Consider the following 10,305-nt stretch of genomic DNA (forward strand, 5'->3'; position numbering starts at 1 on the left):
CAGGCTGTGCTTCCTGCCAGCCATGGGCTAAGCATGGGGGGCAGGGCAGGAGCTGGGGTGGGTGCGGTTAGTGAGAGATCAGCCAGCCCACCCAGCCCTGCCCGCCCATGGAGAGCCAGCTGAATTGTCAGGTACTGGACACAGCCACTCCTGCTGTCACAGTGTGAGACAGACCCCTCCTATAGCATCACAGTCTTCAGTCTGCCCCTGCCCTGCCCTGCCCACCAGTGGATGGAGCCCCAGGCCCCTGAGCTATGTCATAGGCCTCCTCTCTGGAGCTGAGTTTGACCAGCATCTCAGTAATTTGGGTGAAATACTCCATGTGCGGCCAGAGAAGAGAAGCTTCTCATTGCACCAAAGTTGGGGAGCTGGGTTTCCCCAGGAGCTAAGCCACTCACTGAAGTCACAGCAGGAACTGGCAGGACAAGGACAAAGCCTCCAGGCTTTACCCAGGATTTTGCCTCTCAGCTCCTAGCAATCATGTTCTCCCAGCACCCACCTCCTCCCACCCTTCCCTTCCAGCTCCCAGCAGGAGATCAAGAGGTGTGGCACCCACATGGTCAAGAGGAAACCCCAGAATAGAGCCCCTGGGTGCTACCATCTGGGGTGGGTGACTCCAGAACCAGGCACAGGGTGGTCAGACGTAATCCTCCGTCAAGTGCCCTGGACCCAGCTTCTGGCACATCCAAGACAGAAACCATCTTTGCAACTCACTTTTATTGTTTCTTTATAAACTTCCTCTCACATGGAGGAATATATTGTTATAGTCATTAGCTTATCTCTTTTTTTTTTTTAAACTCTATGCTAACAGCAATGGAGCCAAGAGGAGGAAAAACATAAGCTACAATAGAAAGGCACTTAGAACCTGTTAAAATACTGATATCCTGGAATGTGCAACAACAAACCGACAACAACAACACGTACACCAGCCCTCTCGAGCCTGGTCTATCACTGAGTCACATGCTGAGCTAATGTCACCTTCCAGTGCCCTGTTCCTCTGCTCCCTGGGCTCTGAGTCTCAAACCCCTCACCCCCCCAACCAGGGACTTAAAGGCCTAGGGCCCTTAACGGAGGTGGAGGTGCTGGGGTAGGGCCCAAATAAAGGAGACCAGCTCCTTCCTGCTTTGCTCACAGCCCCTTCGAGGGGCAGAACCAGCACTGCCAGGGTCCCTGTTAGGGTGGGCCGGGTCAGGGTGACCCCTCTGGGACAGAAGGGCAGTCCAGGAAAGCGTGGGGGTCAGCAGAGCTGCTCAAGAACAGCAGGGGAACCCTGGAACCACAGGGCTGCTAAGAACCCTACTGCTGTCCTGCAGCTGCCTTGTTCTATAGCCAGGGAAAGGGACGGCTTGCTCAGAGGCCAAAGACAGGGCAGGCCTAGGAGCCAGAGCTCCTGATGGCCAGGCTAACACCTCATAGACTGCACCAGACCAGCTGAGGGCACAGCAAGGGCCCAGGGTGGGGGAAGCAAATGCCGTGTCCTCAGGGCCTGGTGGGAGAGCCCCCTCCCCTGGGGATTGGGCAGTGGGCACATGGAGTGTCAGCATCCTTGACTTATCCTGACCCATGGGAGTAAAAGGAAAATACCTGTAGGATGGGCTCAGCTAGGAAAAGCCAAAGGAAATAGTATCACAAATCCAGGCTCCTCTCTCCAGCTTCCCCCTCCTGTGGCTGTCCTTAGCTGCTTCACCATTCCCCAAGCCTAGGGCCTCAGTCCATGGCCTCTGGAAAGCTCCCATGCCCAGCACTGGCCTGGAGCCCTCCCTCACCCATGTGCTAGGTGTGATTTGGCACCCCCAGAATGAGAGCTACGTCCTAGCCTGGGGTCATCCCCAGCCTGCCTCCTGCCAGTGTGCAGGCTTCTGCGGCCCCTTGTGCAAAGGGACACTGCCCCAGACCAGGCCAGGCCTACCCCACCTGTTCCCTGAACCGGGTAGGCTCAAGGTCCTGGCATCTCCCTTCCTTATATTCCAGGGCTCCCCAAAAGGTACAAGGAGGAGGCCCAGTGGTAAAGGGACAGCTGAGTAGGTCAGCCGTCCCCTCACTTTGGAGAACATCGTCCAACCCAGAGAAGGGGCTAACCCTTGGCAATTGCTGGCTGCTTTGGATGGGTAGGTAGTGAGGGGCAGCGGGCAGAGCGGGCCTCCCTCTCCAAGCGGGAGGCACCTTGTCATAAGGATAAGGTGGCTCTTCCTGTGGCTTTGCCAAGGCCTGCGTCTGTCTTGCTCTCCCTCTGGAGGGTGGGCCAGAGGGAAAGGGGTCCAAAGAGCTCCCAGAGCAGGGGCCTGGTGAGGATAGGCAGGAGGGGTGGGCCCTTAGTCATGGGGCTCCTTGTCACAGCTCAACACATGAAGGGGTGTGGAGGGAACCCCATGCCAGTAGGGAGAGCAGATGCCACCCCACCTGCCCCCACTGCTGGGACGTGGCTGGCAGGTGGACGAAGCAGGGAGGGAAGGTGACCTGCCCAGGTTGGCCACTGGGTGAGGGAGGCACCAGGGTGGAGGACAGGATGGGACTGAGGGCCAGAGTGAGTGGTGCCTGAGCACCCAGGAGCTCAGCTCTCCCTGGCCGGCAGGCAGTTCCTCCCTTGGGAGCCTGGGATACTAGCAATGACTTAGCACCAACCTTGCTGCCCAGCTTTTCTGGGGCTGGGGCTGCCAGTGGGACACAGCCAACCAGGCCCTGGAGGCAGGAGAACATTATTGCTATTTCGCAGAAGAGTTTCTGTTCGTCGGGGCAGGGCCAGGAGCTGCTGGTGGCTGTGGGCTGTGAACCAGGATAGGTTCAGTTCACCACGGCCGGTTTGAGCAGCACAGAGCCTGGCGGGATGACCACCCAGCCAGGGGCCAGTGCCTCTGGGCTGCTGGCTGCAGAGTTGACACCTGTGGACAGGTCCAGCACAGTGCCTGGCAGCAGGGGAAGTCCATCTGGGCTGGGCCGGGAGCGGCCACTCTCAGTCCTTTCCAGAGGGGTCTTGTGGCCCTCCATGCTCAGGGCCCTAGCTGGCACCGCCCCACGCCCCTTCTCCCCCTCAGCCTTGCCACCTGCAGAGCCAGCCAGGAGGGAGACCACAGGTAGGCCCAGTCCTCCAGCCCCAAAGGGCGAGGGCAGCAGTGGGTTCTTGGCCAGATTGAGGGGCAGGATGGGGCCCGGCAACCCAGGGCCCATGCCTGACCCACCCCCACTACCCCCACCATTGCCACAGGCCAGGGCACTGAGGTCAAGAGGGCCAGGGGCCAGGGGCAGGGGCAGGCCAGGCAGGCCGGGGCCTCCGAAGAGGGCAGCTGGGTTGGGGATGATGATCTGGGCCCCGCTGACATAGGGGCTGCCGTCTGGGGCAGGCAGCGGTGGTTTGGGGGGTGGGCGCAGTTGTAGAAGCTCTTGCTGCTCATGGGACACAAAGTGGCCGTGGGCCTTGATGTGCTTGCGCAGCGAGCTGGGGTCCGTGTAGCGCTTGTGGCAGCCAGGCATCTTGCAGTAGTAGGGCTTGTCCACGTAGTGGGTGCGTGTGTGCTTGAAGCGGTCGCTTGAGTTGGAGTAGCGCTTGTTACAGCCCTCATATGGGCAGACGTAGGGCTTCTCACCTGTGCGTGGAGGCGGGACTGGTGTGAGGGATCTCCCAGCTCAGTGTCCTGCCCCCACTCACCACCCACTTAGTAGCCCCCAGGCCTCTCACTCCAGACTAAAATCTTGAACACAGACTGTCCGGTTTGGGGGACAGCATCCCCAATACCTGACACAAAATCTGGACCCAGGTTGGGGCACAGCTGCTGAGAAGCTGGCCTGGTAACCCCCAGAACCACCATGGCCTGACTATGTGCCCTCGGCCTTACTGCTATGCTTCAAATTGTGGATTATAGTGACCACTTCAACAGGTGAACCGATGAACCTGATTATCAACTTCCATAAAGCCCCTACTAGGGGCAAGCCCATAATGAACACTGTGTGAATGCCGATTGCCCTTTATGTGGCCCTTATTTGGCAAAATGGCTACAGATTTACTAAACATCTGCTCCTGTACCTACCAGGCCAGAGCCACGTGAGACCATGGGCCTTTGAAGCATGGCCAGTCCAAATTGAGATGCACTATGAGTGTACAATACATACCAGACTCCCCAGATTTCGCATGAAATGGAGAATTTCAGTGTCTCATTGATATCTTTTTAATATTGAAATAACACTTCGGATATACTGGGTTCAAGAAAATGTGTGATTATAATTCATTTCATCTATTTCTTTGTACATCCATGGGCCCAGCACATTTCTGCTATGCTACTCTGCTTTCTTTTCTTTGTTTTTTTTTTTTTTTGTACTTTAATGCAACAATTAGGAAATTTAAAATCAGGCGTGTGGCTCTGTTGGCCAGTGCTGGCCCTACTGTGTGCTGAGGTATAGTGAGCAACGAAGCAGACACACCGGCTGCAGTCACAGGTGGCATTAGTCAGACGATCTTACAAACAATGCTGAGTATGACACAGGAAGGCCTGTCTGTGCTCCTATATATTGAAGGTCTGACCCACAGGAGAGGCTTCCCCCAGCAAGTGGTACTCTAAAAGGGACTGGTGAACAATGGAACATGTTCTTCGTCTTTTGGAGGCCCATGGATGGCCGGGCACTCTGCCATGGCCAGCCTGCCTGGCCACCACCCTCCAGCCCACCTCTCACCTGTGTGTGACCGGTTGTGGATCTTTAGATTCTCCAGGCGAGAGAAGCTCTTACTGCAGGTTGGGCAGCGGTGTGGCTTCTCATTGGTGTGTGTACGGATGTGGATGAGCATCTTGTACCTGCTCCAGGGAGGGCACGGAGCACAGCTCAGCTCGCTGGACACCTGTGCCCCCTCCCTTCCAACCACTCTTGCCCTCTCTCACCTGGCATTGAAGCCTCGGCCGTGACGGGCACAGCCCTCCCAGTGGCAGCAGTACCCTGCATCCTTCTCAGGCTTGACGTGGTAGTCATTGACGTGATCCACCAAGTCTTGCAAGAGCTCGAAGAGCTGGTTACACTGCAGGGCCAGGGAGAGTTCTGAGCCCATGTGGGGCTGCCCACCGGGGAACCTGCCCCACTCTTCCTGGCCCCCACTCACCTTAGCCCAGCGACACACCAGCTGCTTCGGCAGGGGTAGCTCTGGTGAGAGGCACTTGTCCTTGGGGGGGGTGAGGAAGGAGGAAGCAGGAAGGTGCAGGGCCCCCCCAGAGCCCAGAGGCAGGAAGAACTGGAAGGAGCTGGGGACGCCATCCAGATAGCGCAGCGGCTGGAAATCCTGGCAGGAGAAGGCAAGGGACAGAGCTCATCAGTGCCCCGTGGGGCAGGCAAGCCCGGACACCCTCTGTCTCCTGTAGCAGGTTGTGTCCTCCACAGGAATATGTCCCAGTCCTAGCTCCCTGTACCTGTGCTTGTGATGTTATTCAGGAGTAGGATCTTTGCAGATGTGATCAGGTTAAGAGGAAGGCAGATTAGATTAGGGTGGGCCCTAAATCCAGTGACCAGTCTTCATAAGAAGAAGAGGGAGATTTGGACACAAACAACAGAGGGAAGAAGGCCATGTGATGACAGAGGCAGAGACTAGAGTGACATGGCTACAAGGCAAGGATTGCTTAAAGCTACCAGAAGCTGGAAGAGGCAAAGAAGGATTCCTCTTTATTGAGCCTCCAGAAGGAATCAACCCTGTCGACACCTTGATTTTGGACTTCAGCTTCCAGAATGGTGAGAGAATAACACCGTTCTGTTGTTTTAAGCCACCCATTTTGTGGTCCTTTGTGACAGTGGCCCAGTAAACCAATATGCCTTCTCTCTCCAGAACCCATACTCACTCCTTACCGGGGCCGTGGGCACTGTGGGCAGGTCCCCGTTGCCCTGACGTTCAGGGGACAGCGAGCTGCTACCATTGGGGGAATCCAGCCCAGAGGGCGGCGACAAGCTGAGGTCTACCAGAGGGGCTGCTGTAAAGCGTCCCTCTACCTTCTCGGGAAACTTGAGGTTCAGAAAACAGCAGGAAGTAAAAGAAAGGCACGGTTTAGATGTGCTGGAGACAGAAGTCCTGGTGAACCAGGCACTCCCACCTCTGAATCCCCCACTAAGACCCCGGAAGCAGACCCCAGCCATGCCAGCTCCCCTGGAGCCCCGGGCATCTGAGCATCAATCTATACAACTGACAAATGTGACCTCTGCCATCATGAGAGCTCAGCCATTCGTTGACACGAGAAGTGGGAAGTACTCATTTTACAGATGGAATGTTCTAGTACACAAAGTGAGTAACTAACTAGGAACTTGAAGCCAGGGCTCTTAGCTTCCCAACACATTGGCAGGTAGGGGCCTTTCTAACTTTCCTTGGGCCCCTTCTGCCTCAGAGCTCCTTTCTGTAAAATGAGAGGTTTGGGCTGGACTGCTTCCAGAGCCTTCCAGCTCAGACATGTCAGATCTGGTTTCCAGAGCACAGGCCCTGAGCCCTAAGCATCCTGAGAAGCACTTGCTGGCCTTGGTCCCCAATCTTTACTGACCTGGCTGGCTGCCCACACTGCCTCAAAGCCCAGGAGTTGGGTCCCGAGGCCTTTCATTACTACATGTGAATCCCCACTTCCCTTTGCCAGCCGGCCATTCCGAATCCTCCCAGAGGCCTTCATTTGAATCCTGCCTCTGCTGCTTCAGCTTTATAAACTGGGAAGATCAGTTTCCTCCTCTCAGGGACAATGTCACCTCCAAAGATAAACTGCTGGGAGGATGAATGGCCAAAATATAGGGAACACTCTAAGCCTGAAGATGTGAGGGGCTGCGGTTATGTCATGGTGGACATACCTTGGACATTCTCCACCAGGGCCCAGAGACCACTGCCCTGCCTGGGTGCAGTACCTGAGGGTGGGGAGCCTGGGGAGCCCGGGGTGGGGCTGTCATCCACCAGGCCAAGCTCCCTGTGCAGAGCTCGGTGCCGGACCACACTCAGTGTCCTCTCCCGCTTTTCTCTTGCCGCCCGGAGCTTGGTGATGCTCAGCTTCAGGTCAAGCGGCTCGTCCAAGGAATGCATGGTGATGTGGGGCTGGGGTTGGAGGTGGCAGCAGATAGCAGGGAGCTCCCAAGCTGGTATTCAGGCAGGAACCTGGGGGAAGACAAGAGCTGTGCTGTAACACGGACTCCAGGCTCCTTTTGAGGTTGCACTCATTAAAGCCCACAGGAGAGGGAGGAGGGGGTATGCAGCAGTGGGAAGGCTGAGAGTCTCCTCAGGTAGGGAGACCCTCTGTGTGGCCTGGCTAGCAGGTATGAAGGGAGCCAATCACCTACGCAGAACTTCCACATCCACTTCCCACAAGTCTTGACTGGAAGGGAAAGCACAAAGAGTCCAAAATGAAACAGTTTTAGAGACAATGCTTCAGGTCACAGAGCTAGGAAATGGTAGAACTAACATATTGAAGGCCAGATCTTCCCCCATGGAAATAGCCAGCCAAGCTCCAAAGGTCACTTCTGACAGAGTGGCAAGTCATGCCTGGGACACATGCCTAGTTCGAGCCAGAAGACCCAAAATAAAGGCCAGAGGAGCAATAAGTGTCCGCCAAGGTGGCCATGAGTAGTCCTCAGCTATTGACCACCAAGCATCTGCTGTGCTGGGCTCCATGGGCAGCTGTGGTCACCTCTGAAGGAACAAGGCTGAGAGTTTGCTGGGCGAAGCTGAACAAAGCCTGGTCTCAAAGGGATGGGGGTGCAGATAGGTGACTCTGCCTCCCAGATGAGGTCAGGAGAGCTGCCAACAGGCACAGGGAGCTAGAGGGCCCTGGGCCACCACCAGGGGGCACCTTGGGACTGTGGACCAGCCAGGCCAGCCAGGGGCAGGGTTGGAGGGAAGTGGACCAGCACTGTCTGGTGGTTCGTAAAATAATTACATATATCGATTTTTGTTTTTTAACTGGTGATGAATTCTTTTATTATGAGCTCTCATTCTGGAATTTTCACCATTTTCTTAGAATGTCTCAATGGTGTAATTTTCTTCACATATAAATGACCCAAGAGCAAGGTCAACTTTTCATTCCAAATTCAAACTTTTCTTACAGCAGCAATCTTTTCACATGTGGCCACGGTGTTTCCTTGTGTTTGTTAATTGAGATGAATACACTCTGAAAACCTATCAGCTAAACAAGCCAACACTGACATACTCCTTGCCATTCACTGAATACAGGTTTTCACAATTTAATACAGACCATCCCTGTACTCACCATGTGGTAAAAGACTTTGTATATTTTGCCAGTGTGGCCCAGGTGCATGCAGAGCTGCCCAGAGTTCTCACCATGGAGCAGGACAGGGGAGAACAGCCTCCAGGTCCCCACTCATATTTTTTCTAAGCCAAGCCCCTCAACAACTTTAAACCCTGTTCTAAGCCCTGGCTCATCTGTCTTCCAGGACAAGCTCCCCTTCTGCCAAGATCCTCCAAGCACACAGAGAATAAGGCAGTCCCTTTCCCTCACTTAAGACCCTCTGCTTCTGGGGACACATCCCAAGAACCTAGCACATGGCTAATATCAGAGTCTCTGAGCCCAGGGAGAAGGATGGTATTTTCAGAGCACCAGTGGCTGCACTTGGTCATGAGACCCAGGTCTGTGACTTGACTTGTCCCTGTTAAACTCATCAGGTGATCAGGTGAGAGTCCTTAGATCTATATGGATTTGCCCCCCGCCCCACACACACACCCCTCCCTCCCTCCCTCCCCTGCCAGACATGCATGAACCAGGAGCTCCCAGCAGTGCAAGCAGGCTGGGATTAGACTGCCACCCTGTCCTTCAGGAGCTCCAGACCCAGGCAGGCAGGTGAGTAGATGACAGTGATGGATGTACCTGGGCCCCCTTCACTCTTCCCCTCACTAGGGGAGGAGCTGCCCTCTGTCTGACCCACCCCCCAGTTATGTCTATCTGTCTGTCTGCTTGTCCCTCCACCTGTTTATTTTTAGACACAGGCCCAGTCAAACCTCCCTGAAGCTCCTCTGTGCTGGGAGCCTGGAAGGAGAGGAAGGAAGTAAATATTTATGCTGATTAAGAATTCAGGAGCCAGGAAGGGCTGGTGGCCTGGCCTGGTCCTTGGCCGGCCTAGGGACACAGACCTCCCCACAGCCTCCAGTCTCCACTCCCAACCCGACCTTCCAGAGAAGGGACCATGAAGGCAGAATAGTTTGGAAATAGAAATTCAAATTGACACTGATTCTCATGGCGACAGTGTAACATCCTTTGGCACCTGCTCCACTGTCCTCCCCGCAAGCCAGAGGCGGAGCAGGGAGGAGCCCTGGGCCCTCTTGTTCTGAAGACCTGCAGGAGATACTGCCTCCACCCAGAACCAGGGAGGGCCCCAAGAGGAGCCTGTCTCCCAGGATGGGACTGGGCACCAGGCTCATGGAAGGAGGGGGGACTCCAGCACCCCACCCTAATCAGCATGCCCAGTCCAGAGATCCCACTCTACCCACCACTTCCCGACCCTGGGTTCTGCCCAGGGGTTCATTCTGATGGAAGCCATGGCCCAGCCCAGAAGGCCAACCTCCTCAATTCCTGGGAAAGAAGGAAGGAGCCGCCCCCAAAGCCCACAGATTCAAGCACCCCAACCCCAGGCTGGCCACACCTTAAATTCCCTCCCAATGGCGACCCCACCCCAAGGAAAGATGCCTGTGACCCCACTCCTTGACCAGCATTGAAGTGTCCTCTTACACCCTTCAGCCACCAGCCAGTGGCCAGTTCTGGGTTGCTGCTCTGCTCTTTGTTCCTGGGCTGGATGAAGGAGGGCCAGTGAGAGCCAGGGTCACGTTCTCCGGAGGCCCAAGGGTCAACGGGGCCTGGAACCCTGGAACTGATGCTGTGATAACCAGCAGAGGCCAGCCGGCCATCACCGGATTTAACGCTCATGAAAGCCACAGAGTTGGGGGAGACAGAGACGCTCTGAAGGGCAGCTGTCTGGCTCTGAGGGTGCAGGCAAGTTTCTTAACCAGTGGTGGGGCCCGCAGTGGGCGGAAGCCATGTGTCTTCTACACCCCAGTGCGGGCACCCAGCAGGCACTCCCTGGGTGCAATGCAGAGTCCCTTCTCCCGGGAGCCTAGATGCCGAACCCCCACCTCAGTTTCCCGCTGGCTCCGAGGTGATGCGACTCCGCCCTGCTGGCGCGGGGTTGTGGGATCCCCAAGCACTTGGGAAGGGCGGGGTGCCCGGCTGAGAGGCGGCGCCAAGGTGGTCGTGCTACCGCGCGCCCGCTCCGCGGCTCCAGCTACGAAAGGAACTAATTAGAGCAGAGGGCGCGCGGGAACGGCGAAGGGACCACCAGGGCGGCAGGGACGGGGCGGGGGTCACCCCG

The 10,305-nt window shown here is 56.2% G+C and overlaps 1 protein-coding gene across 1 annotated transcript in view; it reads right to left on the minus strand.

The window, feature by feature from the left end:
- Positions 1 to 698: 698 nt before the first annotated feature.
- The window catches only part of GLIS2 (GLIS family zinc finger 2), a 21,753-nt gene continuing 12,146 nt past the window's right edge, over positions 699 to 10,305 (minus strand). The window contains exons 2-7 of the mRNA XM_006913872.3: positions 6,838 to 7,087; positions 5,815 to 5,981; positions 5,081 to 5,257; positions 4,866 to 4,999; positions 4,663 to 4,781; positions 699 to 3,581 (exon numbers count right to left, since the gene is read on the minus strand). Of these exons, the coding sequence (XP_006913934.1) occupies positions 2,782 to 3,581; positions 4,663 to 4,781; positions 4,866 to 4,999; positions 5,081 to 5,257; positions 5,815 to 5,981; positions 6,838 to 7,015 (1,575 nt within the window). The 5' untranslated portion in view covers positions 7,016 to 7,087 and the 3' untranslated portion in view covers positions 699 to 2,781. The remainder of the gene's footprint in view (positions 3,582 to 4,662; positions 4,782 to 4,865; positions 5,000 to 5,080; positions 5,258 to 5,814; positions 5,982 to 6,837; positions 7,088 to 10,305) is intronic.

Source organism: Pteropus alecto, unplaced genomic scaffold (genome assembly GCF_000325575.1).
Source record: "Pteropus alecto unplaced genomic scaffold, ASM32557v1 scaffold44, whole genome shotgun sequence".
NCBI lineage: Eukaryota > Metazoa > Chordata > Mammalia > Chiroptera > Pteropodidae > Pteropus > Pteropus alecto.